This window comes from Budorcas taxicolor, chromosome 1 (genome assembly GCF_023091745.1).
Source record: "Budorcas taxicolor isolate Tak-1 chromosome 1, Takin1.1, whole genome shotgun sequence".
In the NCBI taxonomy this organism is placed as follows: Eukaryota; Metazoa; Chordata; class Mammalia; order Artiodactyla; family Bovidae; genus Budorcas; species Budorcas taxicolor.
The window spans coordinates 44,100,495-44,115,015 of record NC_068910.1 but is presented as its reverse complement, the minus strand read 5'-3'; the positions used below and the strand labels follow the sequence as shown (position 1 = coordinate 44,115,015).

Here is a 14,521-nt window from a genome sequence, read left to right as displayed (position 1 = left end):
GGAGTCTGTCCAGTGTACCAGCCGGAACAAGTGGCTGTCTTTTTCATGCCCCCAAATGGTTCTGGAACTTCTTGGTTGCCTATTTGTGCTCCAGGCAGGATGGAGAGAGGACAACCGTTCATGCTTGCCAAATCTGTCCTTTTGTATCAGATATACAGGAAGCAAATTTCCACTTGTACCTTTTTTTAAAATCATGGAACAACTATAGTCACCATATGATATAGTAGATCCGAACTTGTATCATGGTCCCCTGTATTAGATCCTTGCTCAAGATCTACTTGTATCTCTGAATTTATCGGAGCTATCACAAGGCTGTCCTTAGCAGGAGCTGGGGAAGTATTGGTAACTAGGCCCATGATGATTTCCCTCATCCAAAGTGAGGTTCTGCTGAAGAGGACGATAAAACATGGGAGCTGTTTAATTACAAAATCCTCTGTAGTTATTAGTGTCAGGATTTTGAATTTTACTGACCTGGAAAAATGCTCACGTACAATGTCAAGTGAGAAGCAGGACAGAGAACATACAGAATACAGTAAAAATTTGGTTACAAAAATATAATTTACATACACACACATCAAACATCAGGAAATAAAATGTTAGTGGTAGTTAATGTTAGAGAATTAGCAGTTCAGGTCAAAAGGGTATTGATGGATAGATACAGTTTTTATCTTGCTGAATGTTTTCTGAATTTTCTAAATTTTCTTCAATGAACTTATATTACTTTATAATAGGAAAAAAGATATTATTGTTTAAAAATCCCATATATTCTTAAAGAAGTCCATAATATGTATTTATTCATTTTCATCTTCATTGTCAAAAGAAAGGAGGCTACTGTTTTTGATCTGCTTTCGTGAGCTCTTTTCAACTGAGTCCTGCTTATTTCTTTCATCTTCTTCTTTTGTCTTTTTCTTTTTTGAGCTTGCTGATAAACCTGCATATTTTTCATCTGAGGAACGCTTGACTGGTTTTCGATACATAATTCTTCCATCAGCTGAAGCTGGCTCTTCATCTGCACCAAAAAACAAAGTTAAAACACTTTCTTTCTCTCATTATTTTTGACTTTATTGGAGAGTCAGATGGCAAGAAAATCTCATACTGTATTTATGGATGTTCTTGAGTCAATTCAGGCTGTTCTCTGCTCCCTCTAGCTATGTACCCACAAGACATGCAGTCACTTAATAAAAAACCTAATAAAAACTCATTTACTGAAGTATACTGTAATACTGGCAGTCCACAATTCAAAACAATCAGGAGATACACACACACACACACACACATATACATATTTTAAACTTTTTATTTTATATTGGAGTACAGCTGATTAACAATATTGTGATAGTTTCAGGCAGACAGCAGAATGACTCAGGCATACATATACATGTTTCCATTCTCTACCAAACTCCCCTCTCATCCAGGCTGCCACATACCATTGGGCAGATAATACTGTGCTATACAGTAGGTCCTTGCTGGTTATACATAATCATGCTGTATTTTTAAGTATTCTGAAAAGTGATTGTTTGAAACTTCTCCTCCTAAAGCAATGTAATAAAAACTTACAAATAATGAATAAAATGCTATATAGCATACCACACTTCAGGCACTAAATAGACCTCTGCTGACTAGTGTGTAAACCTAACCAGCTATTTAAAAAAAAAAAAAAAAAAACAGGATGTTTTTACTTAAATTTGCATTTAATCCTTTTAACAACCCAGTAAGGTGGGCACAATTATTGTCCCCATTTTACTGATGAGGTAACTGAGACTGAGAGGTGAAAAAACTTGTTCAGAGTCACAAATCTGGTAAATGAAATTTGAACTAGGACTATCTCCTTCAAACATACCATCAGTTCAGTTCAGTCGCTCATTCGTGTCCGACTCTTTGCGACCCCATGAATCGCAAAACGCCAGGCCTCCCTGTCCATCACTAACTCCTGGAGTTCACTCAGACTCATGTCCATCGAGTCAGTGATGCCATCCAGCCATGTCATCCTCTGTCGTCCCCTTCTCGTTCTGCCCTCAATCCCTCTCATTCTGCCCTCAACCTCCTTGCTGAAGTGGTCAGCAAACCACTTCAGTATTCTTGCCTTGAGAACCCCATGAACAGTATGAAAAGGCAAAATGATAGGATACTGAGAAAGGAACTGCCTGGGTAAGTAGGTGCCCAACATGCTACTGGAGATCAGTGGAGAAATAACTCCAGAAAGAATGAAGGGATGGAGCCAAAGCAAAAACAATACTCAGTTGTGGATGTGACTGGTGATAGAAGCAAGGTCCGATGTTGTAAAGAGCAACATTGCATAGGAAACTGCAATGTCAGGTCCATGAATCAAGGCAAATAAACAGGAGATGGCAAGAGTGAACGTCGACGTTCTAGGAATCAGCGAACTAAAATGGACTGGAATGGGTGAATTTAACTCAGATGACCATTATGTCTACTACTGTGGGCAGGAATCCCTTAGAAGAAATGGAGTAGCCATCATGGTAAGCAAAAAAAGTCCAAAATGCAGTACTTGGATGCAATCTCAAAAACGACAGAATGATCTCTGTTCATTTCCAAGGCAAAGCATTCAATATCATGGTAATCCAAGCCTATGCCCCAACCAGTAACACTGAAGAAGCTGAAGTTGAATGGTTCTATGAAGACCTATAAGACCTTTTAGAACTAACACCCCAAAAAGATGTCCTTTTCATTATAGGGGACTGAAATGCAAAAGTAGGAAGTCAAGAAACACCTGGAGTAACAGGAAAATTTGGCCTCGGAGTACGGAATGAAGCAGGGCAAAGGATAATAGAGTTTTGCCAAGAGAACGCACTGGTCATAGCAAACACCCTTTTCCAACAACACAAGAGAAGACTCTACACATGGACATCACCAGATGGTCAACAACGAAATCAGACTGATTATATTCTTTGCAGCCAAAGATAGAAAAGCTCTATACAGTCAGCAAAAACAAGACTGGGAGCTGCCTGTGGCTCAGATCATGAACTCCTTATTGCCAAATTCAGACTTAAATTGAAGAAAGCAGGGAAAACCACTAGACTATTCAGGTATGACCTAAATCAAATCCCTTATGATTATACAGTAGAAGTGAGAAACAGACTTAAGGGACTAGATCTGATAGACAGAGTGCCTGATGAACTATGGACAGAGGTTCGTGACATTGTACAGGAGACAGGAGACCATCCCCATGGAAAACAAATGCAAAAAAGGAAAGATAAGAAAGCCTTCCTCAGCGATCAATGCAAAGAAATAGAGGAAAACAACAGAATGGGAAAGACTAGAGATCTCTTCAAGAAAATTAGAGATACCAAGGGAACATTTCATGCAAAGATGGGCTCAATAAGGACAGAAATGGTATGGACCTAACAGAAGCAGAAGATATTAAGAAGAGGTGGCAAGAATACACAGAAGAACTGTACAAAAAAGAGCTTCACAACCCAGATAATCACGATGGTGTGATCACTCACCTAGAGCCAGACATCATGTAATGCGAAGTCAAGAGGGCCTTAGAAAGCATCACTATGAACAAAGCTAGTGGAGGTGACGGAATTCCAGTTGAGCTATTTCAAATCCTGGAAGATGATGCTGTGAAAGTGCTGCACTCAATATGCCAGCAAATTTGGAAAACTCAGCAGTGGCCACAGGACTGGAAAAGGTCAGTTTTCATTCCAATCCCAAAGAAAGGCAATGCCAAAGAATGCTCAAACTACTGCACAATTGCACTCATGTGCTCACATGCTAGTAAAGTAATGCTCAAAATTCTCCAAGCCAGGCTTCAGCAATATGTGAACCGTGAACTTCCAGATGTTCAAGCTGGTTTTAGAAAAGGCAGGAGAACCAGAGATCAAATTCCCAACAACCACTGGATCATCGAAAAAGCAAGAGAGTTCCAGAAAAACATCTATTTCTGCTTTACTGACTATGCCAAAGCCTTTGACTGTGTGGATCACAATAAACTGTGGAAAATTCTGAAAGAGATAGGAATACCAGACCACCTCACCTGCCTCTTGAGAAACCTGTATGCAGGTCAGGAAGCAACAGTTAGAACTGGACATAGAACAACAGACTGGTTCCAAATAGGAAAAGGAGTACATCAAGGCTGTATGTTGTCACCCTGCTTATTTAACTTATATGCAGAGTACATCATGAGAAACGCTGGGCTGGAAGAAGCACAAGCTGGAATCAAGATTGCTGGGACAAATATCAAACATACCATACCATTATATAAAATGATTTCATACCTAACGTTAAATTGGTGGGAAAACCAGCTTACTTTCAGACATACCTGCTTTGGCAGCCTTTATTTCCGCCTTAATTTTCATGACTTCTTCAGCTGACAGATCTCCCTTTTTTAAAACCACCACTTGGGGCTGTTCATCTTCTTTGTCACTGTGATCACCATCTTCTTCTGGGAGCTGAGGCTGGATTCTCTAGGAAAAAACACAAACACAACAAATTTAGTTCTGACCCTGAACTAAATACAACCACTGTCTGTGAGAAACTGTAATCAGTAGAGTGAGAAGAGTAACCTTATTGACTAAATGTGTTTGGCAGTGAATTTTCAAGTTAACTCTTAAGAATCTAACCTCGCCAGAGTAGGGAAGAGGTCCACCTGCCAGTTATTCTGGGGTGCCTATCCAGGGGAACCAGTTTCCATCCCAGCAGGACCCCAACCTGCAGTTCCTGATGTCAGGGGCCCTCTGTTCCATGCCCAGTCTACTCAGGGAAGTGCTGGGCTGCGCCAGTTCTCGCTGCTCTTCATCAACCCTTTTCACTTCCAGCTCTTCTCAAAGTATAACAAACAAACAAAAAAACACCACCAAAGTACAGGAAACGGCAAGTAAAAGGTCCTCCTTCTCTGCTCATCTTTCTTCCCTCCCAGCAGCTTGTTTGGTGGGTATCCCATCAGCTGTTCTAAGTGTATAAAAATGTGGCGGTATAGAAAACATTTTGTATACAAACAGGACGCTAAACATACTACTATATAACTTGATTTCTTTTTTCTTTTTAAATTATTAAAATTCCCAAACATAAAAAAGTACAGAGAATAATGTAACAGAAACCATGTACTCACTTTACACAAGTAACACATGGTAACATTTGGCTAATTGAGATTTTTAAGAAAAATATCAGACACCATAAAAGTTCCACTTGCCCAACTTTTTTATTCAAAGAAAAAACAAACCGCTTTGCACAATACCCTGAGATACATATGGCATCACCTATTTTTAAAAATTACTATTATTTAACTCTATATATGGTTATCTCATGGTTTATTTCATCAGTTCTTTGTGAGCAAAAATTTTGGTTTGTAGTTTTTTCTACTATGATAAAATTTTTGCATGTTTTTGTTCACTTTTCCAAACTTATACATGGAATTCCCTGAATGGAAATGCTAGGTTTCAAGGCTTGCACACTCCACACACAGTATTCAAACAGCTGGTTAGTCCACTTCTCACAGAGCCTTCCTTGTCCCCCAAACAGGGCATCAAAGCCCTGCAGGATCTGGCCTGAGTCAATAACCACAGCTATAAGCACAGTCTTATCTTCTTGCCATGCTCATAGCCTCTGGGCTCCAGACAGGTTTGAGTTTTGCAGATCCCTGAACATATTAGCTCCTCTGCCTCCCCTGTCACTGCGTAAATTCCCAGGGCCTAGAAGGCCCCACTGACCCTGGCCAACTCCTAATCAATCTGCCTTCTAGACTCAAATCCTTCAGCAGTGCTTTTGAGATCGCACCTGTTCTTTTCATATAGTCTATGGCTCACAGGTAGCATGTACCACACCGTGTCATCAATGTTTTCCTGACTCTACTAGGCAACACAGTATGTGTTTCTTCTCTGTATCTAAAGGCACAGAGCCTGGCAAACAGCAGAGACAAGAAACATTGACCAACAGGATGAAAGACCAACAGGATGATAAGCACAGTCATTTAACCATTGTAACTTCTCACACACTAGTTGAGGTCACAGACACTGTACTAGGAAAATATAGATGGATTAAGATACTTGAATTAGATTTAGTGATGGAGATATACAGGAGAGCAAGCAGTTGCAATGCAGAATGGTAAGTACTACAGATAAGATATGGATAGAGTGAAGAGAACAGAGGAGTAACTGTTGAGGGGGAGGTTCAAAGGGCTTCACTGAGATGGTGACCCGTGAAGGTTGCAATAAGGCAGGCAGGAAGCTGTTTAAGTACATGGCAGGGAGTTCCCTAGTGGTCCAGTGGTTAAGAATCTGCCTTCCAACAAAGGGGATGTGGGTTCAATCCCTAGCCTGGGAACTAAGATCCCATATGCCATGCAGGGCAACTAAGCCCACTAGAGGCAATTACTGAGCCTGCGCACCCTGGAGCTCAGAACCACAACTAGAGAGAAGCTAGCATCCCACAACAAAGATCCTGCGTCCCACAGTTAAGACCCAATGCAGTCAAATAAATATTTAAAAATTAAAGAACATAGCATTCTGGAAATCCATCTCTTTGTCCTTTCAGAGTCTGGCCCAGTGCCTGGGGTTAACACATACTCACTGGACTAACTGCACTTGAGTCAATCTTGGGTTCTACTAGGTGACAAGGGAGTGGGTCTTACTGCAAATGCTAGATAAAGTGCTAAATTATTTCTCCACACGTCTTAAGCGTAAGGGCATGTCTCTTTCTATTAGAAGAGATAGGGCAGATTTGATGTGAATCAGTTCAGGAAGGAGCTTGGGAAGGCACAGAAATTGACTCTCATGATCCTATTCAGATGTAGGATATGAAAAGTATTTGCTTTCCATCTTTTTTTTTTTGTAAGAACAAAGGACAGAAGTAGATTTAAGACATCTTAAAGATGTTCTAGATTCGAGGCTTCAGTTCAGTTCATTTCAGTTGCTCAGTCGTGTCCGACTCTTTGTGACCCCATGAATCACAGCACACCAGGACTCCCTGTCCATCACCAACTCCCGGAGTTCACTCAGATTCATGTCCATCGAGTCAGTGATGCCATCCAGCCAGCTCATCCTCTGTCGTCCCCTTCTCCTCCTGCCCCTAATACCTCCCAGCATCAGAGTCTTTTCCAATGAGTCAACGCTTTGCATGAAGCGGCCAAAGTACTGGAGTTTCAGCTTTAGCATCATTCCTTCTAAAGAAATCCCAGGGCTGATCTCCTTCAGAATGGACTGGTTGGATCTCCTTGCAGTCCAAGGGACTCTCAAGAGTCTTCTCCAACACCACAGTTCAAAGTATCAATTCTTCGGTGCTCAGCCTTCTTCACAGTCCAACTCTCACATCCATACATGACCACAGGAAAAATCATTGCCTTGATTAGACGGACTTTAGTCGGCAAAGTAATGTCTCTGCTTTTGATTATGCTATCTAGGTCGGTCATAACTTTTCTTCCAAGGAGTAAGTGTCTTTTAATTTCATGGCTGCAGTCACCATCTGCAGTGATTTTGGAGCCCCCAAAAATAAAGTCTGACACTGCTTCCCCATCTATTTCCCATGAAGTGATGGGACCAGATGCCACGATCTTCGTTTTCTGAATGTTGAGCTTTAAGCCAACTTTTTCACTCTCCACTTTCACTTTCATCAAGAAGCTTTTTAGTTCCTCTTCACTTTCTGCCATAAGGGTGATGTCATCGGCATATCTGAGGTTATTGATATTTCTCCAGGCAATCTTGATTCCAGCTTGTGTTTCTTCCAGTCCAGCGTTTCTCATGATGTACTCTGCACATAAGTTAAATAAGCAGGGTGACAATATACAGCCTTACGTACTCCTTTTCCTATTTGGAACCAGTCTGTTGTTCCATGTCCAGTTCTAGCTGTTGCTTCCTGACCTGCATGCAGATTTCTCAAGAGGCAGGTCAGAGGATATTAAAAAGAAAGAAAGTGAAGTCGCTCAGTTGTGTCCAACTCTTTGCGACCCCATGGACTGTAGCCCACCAGGCTCTTCCATCCATGGCATTTTCCAGGCAAGAGTACTGGAGTGGGTTGCCATTTCCTTCTCCAGGGGATCTTCCCAACCCAGGGGGACGACACTATTACCTACAGCGTTAACTACAGGTTTTGGAATGAGCAAGTGAAAATGAAGAAACAGAAAAATGATCGTTCCTAAAGTACTATCTACCAAGGATGGGGCGTTTTACCTGCGTCAAGTCATTTTCAGAATACAGCAACACTGTGAAAACGACCAACAGCTTTCTGGGGGCAAGAGGCTGTAGTTGTTTGAAGAGGAGCAGCTTGGGGTCCGATGACCCTCGGACTGAAGGCCCAGCGTGGGTGGGAGGCGGGACCCGTCAGTATTTGGCCTCCAAGGCAGAAGCCGAAAGTAGTGGAGCCGGCCGCGTTTCTGCAGTAACCAGATAGGCCGGGGCTCACCTTGGTTTCTACGGTGGGCCCTTCCTTGTAGCCGACCCGTTCCTTGAAGCGGGCCAGGAAGGCCGGCTCGGCTGGCCGCACATACGACACCTGGTTCCGCTTGCTCATAGCTGCTCTGGGCGAAAACAGTCCTCCGCGGACGCCTGGAGGATGTACCGAGGCGGCGGCGCCTACTCGTGACGTCACATAGCCCCGTCACCTGACCCAAGGCCGGGCAACATGGCGGCCTCCATGCTGGCGTCAACGTTGGACCTGAGCGCCAAATTTAAATTCGCGGCCATCTTGAGTGGGCGGAATCTCCGCGCAGTGCGCGGCTGGAAGGGAGTACTGTCGCTCCGTACGTCTCGGGACCGAGGGCTGAGGGCACGATGGCGCCCGGCTGCAAAAGTAAGTGAGGAGCCCCAGCTTCGTGACCCCGTTCCCTCCCACAAGTACAAGCTTTCCTACTGGCCGTGTAGGGCAGGAGCGCACAGAACGGCGAGGGAGGGTGTTTGGCGTCTCTGTCTCTCCAAGACAGTACATTAATGGAACAGCTGTCTTCCCATCTGTGTTTTGGGCGCACGCTAAGAGCCTGGCGCAGTTTTAGGCACTGGGGCTGAGCAGCAAAGCGAAACGGAGAGCTGTCATCCAGGCGCTCCTAAGCGACGTGCTGATTATTCTCTCCCGATCTCGGACCTTCCATTCGTCGCTGGTCCCTTCCTCAGTCCCAGTCGGGGCTGCTTCTTTAGTATCCTCACTTGAGGGTCGGCTCACACTCTCCCCACTTTCTGCTTAATTCTACATTACTGACTTTTCTGAAGGGGAGAACCTACTATATTGTTCTATGCACCTCGTTCTCTTTTGGAAGGTCCGCTGTGGACTCTTCTTAGATAGGAGACTTTTAAAGCACAGAATTCAGTGGTGTCTTTACATTCTCACAATCCCTCACAATCTCAAGGAGACCCCTGGAAGTTCTTCCTTTTTCTCACGGAGGGGAGCCTGTTGTTTTTGCTTTTGATAAAACCTTCCATTGTCCTTTGCTGTTCCTGGCTACGTGCCCCACCTCTTACATTGCCTAACCCTTTAAGAAATCTTGGTTTTTAAAGCCAAGGGACTGGATTTTGGACTAACTTGATGTATGTTAGTGAATGGTATGAATGGTAAGGAGGCGATGTTAGAAGATGAAAGAAATGGTGAATTTTTGGTGTTTGAGTCTTCTAATAACGTTAATGCTTTTAGCTGTCAATCGTAATTCTTTTCTAATATGTTTCACTTACTTTTTAGGTCGCTCATACCATTAAAACATCATTATGCTCTCTTTTTCCATCTAAAATGTTCGTTTTCCTCCAACATTTTCAGCATTCAGACGATATTAGCGCACAAATTGGTACATTATTGGACCAAAATGTTCATTGTGCTTTCTGCACAATCACAGTGTTTGTTCAATAAATCTGGACTCAAGCAAGAGAATTGATGCCTGTGCTATAATTAGAGCAACTGTTTCTTTAATGGAAAATATATTATCGAATCCACAGCCCATAGTTTACGTTTGTTAGATGTCCCAGTGATGTATTTTTATGGTTTTTCCCTAAAACCAGATCTGATACCAGATTTCTCATTGCAGTTTCACTGGATTTAGTACTCATTTCTGACCTCTTTAAAAGAATTTTTTTAGCAGATAATTGAGATAGATCACGTATTATCTCATATAGTTTCTCATATAAAATGTTAAATTCAGTGGTTTTTAATATATTTACAGATATGTGCAACTATCACTGTAGTCAATTTTAGAATCTTTTCATCACCTCAAAAAAATCTCACATCCTTGAGCTCTCACCCTCTACCTCCCCATTCCCCCACCTACCCTAAGCAACAACTAATTGGCTTGCTGTCTCGTCTAGTTGTAGTCATTATTCAAAGTGGCATGTTGAAGTCTCCAACTATTATTGGTGAAGTCTCCAACTATTAATAGTCTCCAACTAAAATTGTCTGTTTTCTGTTCATTTCTTGTCAGTTCTTGTATTTTGGTTCTTTGTTATTGGGTAGATATGTTTTTATCTGTGTTATTTTCCTGGTGATTTGACCCTTTTATCATTATAAAAAGTTCCTCTTTATCTCTAGTATCTTTGTCTTAAAATCTATTTTGTCCGAAACTTGTGTGGCCGCTCCCACTTTCTTATGATGGCTGTTTGCATGAGATAATCTTTTTTTCATCCTTTCACTCTCAAAGTGAAAGTGTATCTTTGAATCTAAAGGGTGTTTCCTGAAGACAGTATATAGTCGAACAATCTTTGCCTTTTGATTGGGTTGTTTAATCTACTCGTGTCGTTATTGATTTGGTTGGATTCACAGCTGCCATTTTACTTTGCTTTTTCTGTGTGTCTCATGTCTTTTATGTTCCTCTGTTCTTCATTCACTGTGTTTTTGTTTAACGGTTGCTCTAGGGTTTAACATATCCATTTTAACAGCGTTAGCTTCAGATTTATACTAGCTTAATTCCAGTGATATAAACATTACTCCTGCATAGATATATTCCCTTTTATCCTCTTTTTTGGTGGTGTTATTATTGTTATTGTTATTATCTGGCTGTAATGTCTTGTGGGATGTTAGTTCCCTGACCAGGGATAGAACCCCAGCCACTGTAGTGAGAGCCCAGAGTCCTACCCACTGGTCTGCAAGGGAATGCCTGGTATTGCTGTTAAACACATTAACATGTATTGTTACAAACTCAACAGTATGTTGCTTTACATCTTATTCATTTTGTTAGTCTATTACAGGTTTGTTCCTACGCACCTTCTTTGTGATATTTTGGCAAATATACACATAGTTCGTTTCTATATGTTATACATCCAATGATACCTTATCAGTTCAGTCGCTCAGTCTTGTCTGATTGTTTGCGACCCCATGGACTGCAGCACGCCAGGCTTCTCTGTCCATCGCCAGCTCCCAGAGCTTACTCAAACTCATGTCCATTGAGTTGGTAATGCCATCCAACCATCTCATCCTCTGTCATCTGCTTCTCCTCCTAACTTCAATCTTTCCCAGCATCAGGGTCTTTTCCAATGAGTCAGTTCCTTGCATCAGGTGGCCAAAGTACAGGAGTTTCAGCTTTAGCATCTGTCCTTCCAATGAATATTCAGGACTAATTTCCTTTAGGATGGACTGGTTGGATCTCCTTGCTTTCCAAGGGACTCTCAAGAGTCTTCTCCAACACCATAGTTCATCAATTCTTCAGCGCTCAGCTTTCTTTATAGTCCAACTCTCACATCCATACGTGGCTATTGGAAAAACCATAGCTTTGACTAGACGGACTAGCTTTGACCAGTTGGCAAAGTAATGTCTGCTTTTTAATATGCTGTCTAGGTTGGTCATAGCTTTTCTTCCAAGGAGCAAGCATCCTTTAATTTCATGGCTGTAGTAACCATCTGCAGTGATTTTGGAGCCTAAAAAATAAAGTCTGTCACTGTTGCCTCTTTTTCCCCATCTATTTGCCATGAAGTGATGGGACCAGATGCCATGATCTTCGTTTTCTGAATGTTGAGCTTTAAGCCAACTTTTTCACTCTCTTTTACTTTCATCAAGAGGCTTTTTAGTTCTTCACTTTCTGTCATAAGGGTGGTGTCATCTACATATCTGAGGTTATTGATGTTTTTCCCAGAAATCTTAATTCCAGCTTGTGCTTCATCCAGTCTAGCATTGCTCATGACGTACTCTGCATATAAGTTAAATAAGCAGGGTGACAATATACAGCCTTGACGTACTCCTTTCCTGATTTGGAACCAGTCTGTTGTTCCATGTCCAGTTCTAACTGTTGCTTCTTGACCTGCATACAGATTTCTCAGGAGGCAGGTCAGGTGGTCTGGTATTCCCATCTCTTGAAGAATTTTCCACAGTTTGTTGTGATCCACACAGACAAAGGCTTATGATTCTTTATATGCTGTGCTAAATTGCTTCAGTAGTGTCTGACGGTTTGCAACCTACCAACTGTAGCCTGCCAGACTCCTCTGTCCATGGGATTTTCCAGGCAAGAATACAGGAGTGGGGATTTTGGGGATCCCCATGGGATCCAGTGGGGATCTGGAGTGAAGTGAAGAATACTTCTCGGGGGAATCTTCCTGATAGGGATCGAACCCACTTCTCTTGCATCTCCCGCAGGTTCTTTACCACTGGCGCCTCCTGGGAAGCCTGATACCTTTTATACATATTATTATATACATTTTTGTTAAAAAATAAACAGGAGAAAACAGACATTTCTACTTTTTTTTCTTTTTTTATAATTATATGATTGCTGTAACTTGATACTCTTTGATTTTTTTTCCATGTGAATTTGAATTTTATTGTCTGTGATCACTTACCTGGTCTTAGGACTTAATGAAGCTCAGGTTCTTGATACCTTGTCACAGAAAGGATTCAGTGAGAGACAAAGTGATAGGTAAGAATTGAATTTATTTAAATATAAGCACACTCCACAAATGGAGTGTGGACCATCTCAGAAGGTGAGGGGCCTTGAAATGTGGCATGTGGTTAGTTTTTATGGGCAGGGTAATTTCATAGCCTGTTGAGTGGGAGGATTATTTCAGTTACTTCACAGAAAGGGGGGAGATTTCCAGGAACTGGGCCACTGCACACTGTTTGTTCGTTGAAGCCTGGCTTGGAGAATTTTGAGCATTACTTTACTAGCATGTGAGCACATGAGTGCAATTGTGCAGTGGTTTGAGCATTCTTTGGCATTGCCTTTCTTTGGGATTGGAATGAAAACTGACCTTTTCCAGTCCTGTGGCCACTGCTGAGTTTTCCGAATTTGCTGGCATATTGAGTGCAGCACTTTCACAGCATCATCTTCCAGGCTTTGAAATAGCTCAACTGGAATTCCATCACCTCCACTAGCTTTGTTTGTAGGGATACTTTCTAAGGCCCACTTGACTTCACATTACATGATGTCTGGCTCTAGGTGAGTGATCACACCATCATGATTATCTAGGTCGTGAAGCTCTTTTTTGTACAGTTCTTCTGTGTGTTCTTGCCACCTCCTCCTCATACCTTCTGCTAGGTCCATACCATTTCTGTCCTTTATTGAGCCCATCTTTGCATGAAATGTTCCTTTGGTATCTCTAATTTTCTTAAAAAGATCTCTAGTCTTTCACATTCTGTTGTTTTCCTCTGTTTCTTTGCATTGATCACTGAGGAAGTCTTTCTTATTGCTCCTTGCTATTCTTGTAACTCTGCATTCAGATGCTTGTATCTTTCTTTTTCTCCTTTGCTTTTCGCTTCTCTTCTTTTCACAGCTATTTGTAAGGCCTCCCAGACAGCCATTTTGCTTTTTTTGCATTTCTTTTCCATGAGGATGGTCTTAATCCCTGTCTCCTGTACAGTGTCACGAACCTCTGTCCATAGTTCATCAGGCACTCTTGTCTATCAGATCTAGGCCCTTAAATCTATTTCTCACTTCTACTGTATAATCATAAAGGAATTTGATTTAGGTCATACCTGAATGGTCTAGTGGTTTTCCCTACTTTCTTCAATTTAAGTGTGAATTTGGCAATAAGGAGTTCATGATCTGAGCCACAGTCAGCGGTCTTGTTTTTGCTGACTGTATAGAGCTTCTCCATCTTTGGCTGAAAAGAATATAATCAATCTGACTTTGGTGTTGACCATCTGGTGATGTCCATGTGTAGAGTCTTCTCTTGTGTTGTTGGAAGAGGGTGTTTGCTATGACCAGTGCGTTCTCTTGACAAAACTCTAGCCTTTGCCTTGCTTCATTCCATATTCCAAGGCCAAATTTGCCTGTTACTCCAGGTGTTTCTTGACTTGCTACTTTTGCATTCCAGTCCCCTATAATGAAAAGGACATCATTTTTGGGTGTTAGTTCTAAAAGGTCTTATAGGTCTTCGGAGAACCATTCAACTTCAGCTTCTTCAGCGTTACTGGTTGGGGCATAGACTTGGATTCCTGTGGTACTGAATGATTTGCCTTGGAAATGAACAGAGATCATTCTGTTGTTTTTGAGATTGCATCCAAGTACTGCATTTCGGACTCTTTTGTTGACCATGATGGTTACTCCATTTCTTCTCAGGGATTCCTGCCCGCAGTAGTAGATATAATGGTCATCTGAGTTAAATTCACTCATTCCAGTCCATTTTAGTTTGCTGATTCCTAGAATGTCTACGTTCACTCTTGCCATCTC

At 41.8% G+C, this 14,521-nt stretch overlaps 2 protein-coding genes across 2 annotated transcripts in view; one reads left to right on the top strand and one right to left on the bottom strand.

The window, feature by feature from the left end:
- Nucleotides 1-391: 391 nt before the first annotated feature.
- On the bottom strand, nt 392-8,510 carry KIAA1143 (KIAA1143 ortholog). The gene is made up of 3 exons (XM_052644208.1): nt 8,359-8,510; nt 4,286-4,430; nt 392-1,009 (listed from the first exon to the last, which is right to left on the bottom strand). The coding sequence occupies exons 1-3, from the start codon at nt 8,464-8,466 to the stop codon at nt 792-794; spliced, it is 471 nt and encodes a 156-aa protein (XP_052500168.1). The 5' UTR covers nt 8,467-8,510; the 3' UTR covers nt 392-791.
- A 216-nt stretch (nt 8,511-8,726) lies between these two features.
- Nucleotides 8,727-14,521, top strand: part of KIF15 (kinesin family member 15) — a 63,510-nt gene continuing 57,715 nt past the window's right edge. Inside the window, exon 1 of the mRNA XM_052642525.1 lies at nt 8,727-8,745. Within this exon, the coding sequence (XP_052498485.1) occupies nt 8,727-8,745 (19 nt within the window). The remainder of the gene's footprint in view (nt 8,746-14,521) is intronic.

What these genes read in the sequence shown, in the direction of transcription:
- KIAA1143 (XM_052644208.1), bottom strand. Translation starts at nt 8,466, where the DNA reads ATGAGCAAGCGGAACCAGGTGTCGTATGTGCGGCCAGCCGAGCCGGCC. An exon ending in GGCCCACCGTAGAAACCAAG is followed by an intron (nt 4,431 to 8,358) that starts GTGAGCCCCGGC and finishes GTTTTTTCCTAG; the next exon opens with AGAATCCAGCCTCAGCTCCC. An exon ending in AATAAAGGCTGCCAAAGCAG is followed by an intron (nt 1,010 to 4,285) that starts GTATGTCTGAAA and finishes TTTTTGGTGCAG; the next exon opens with ATGAAGAGCCAGCTTCAGCT.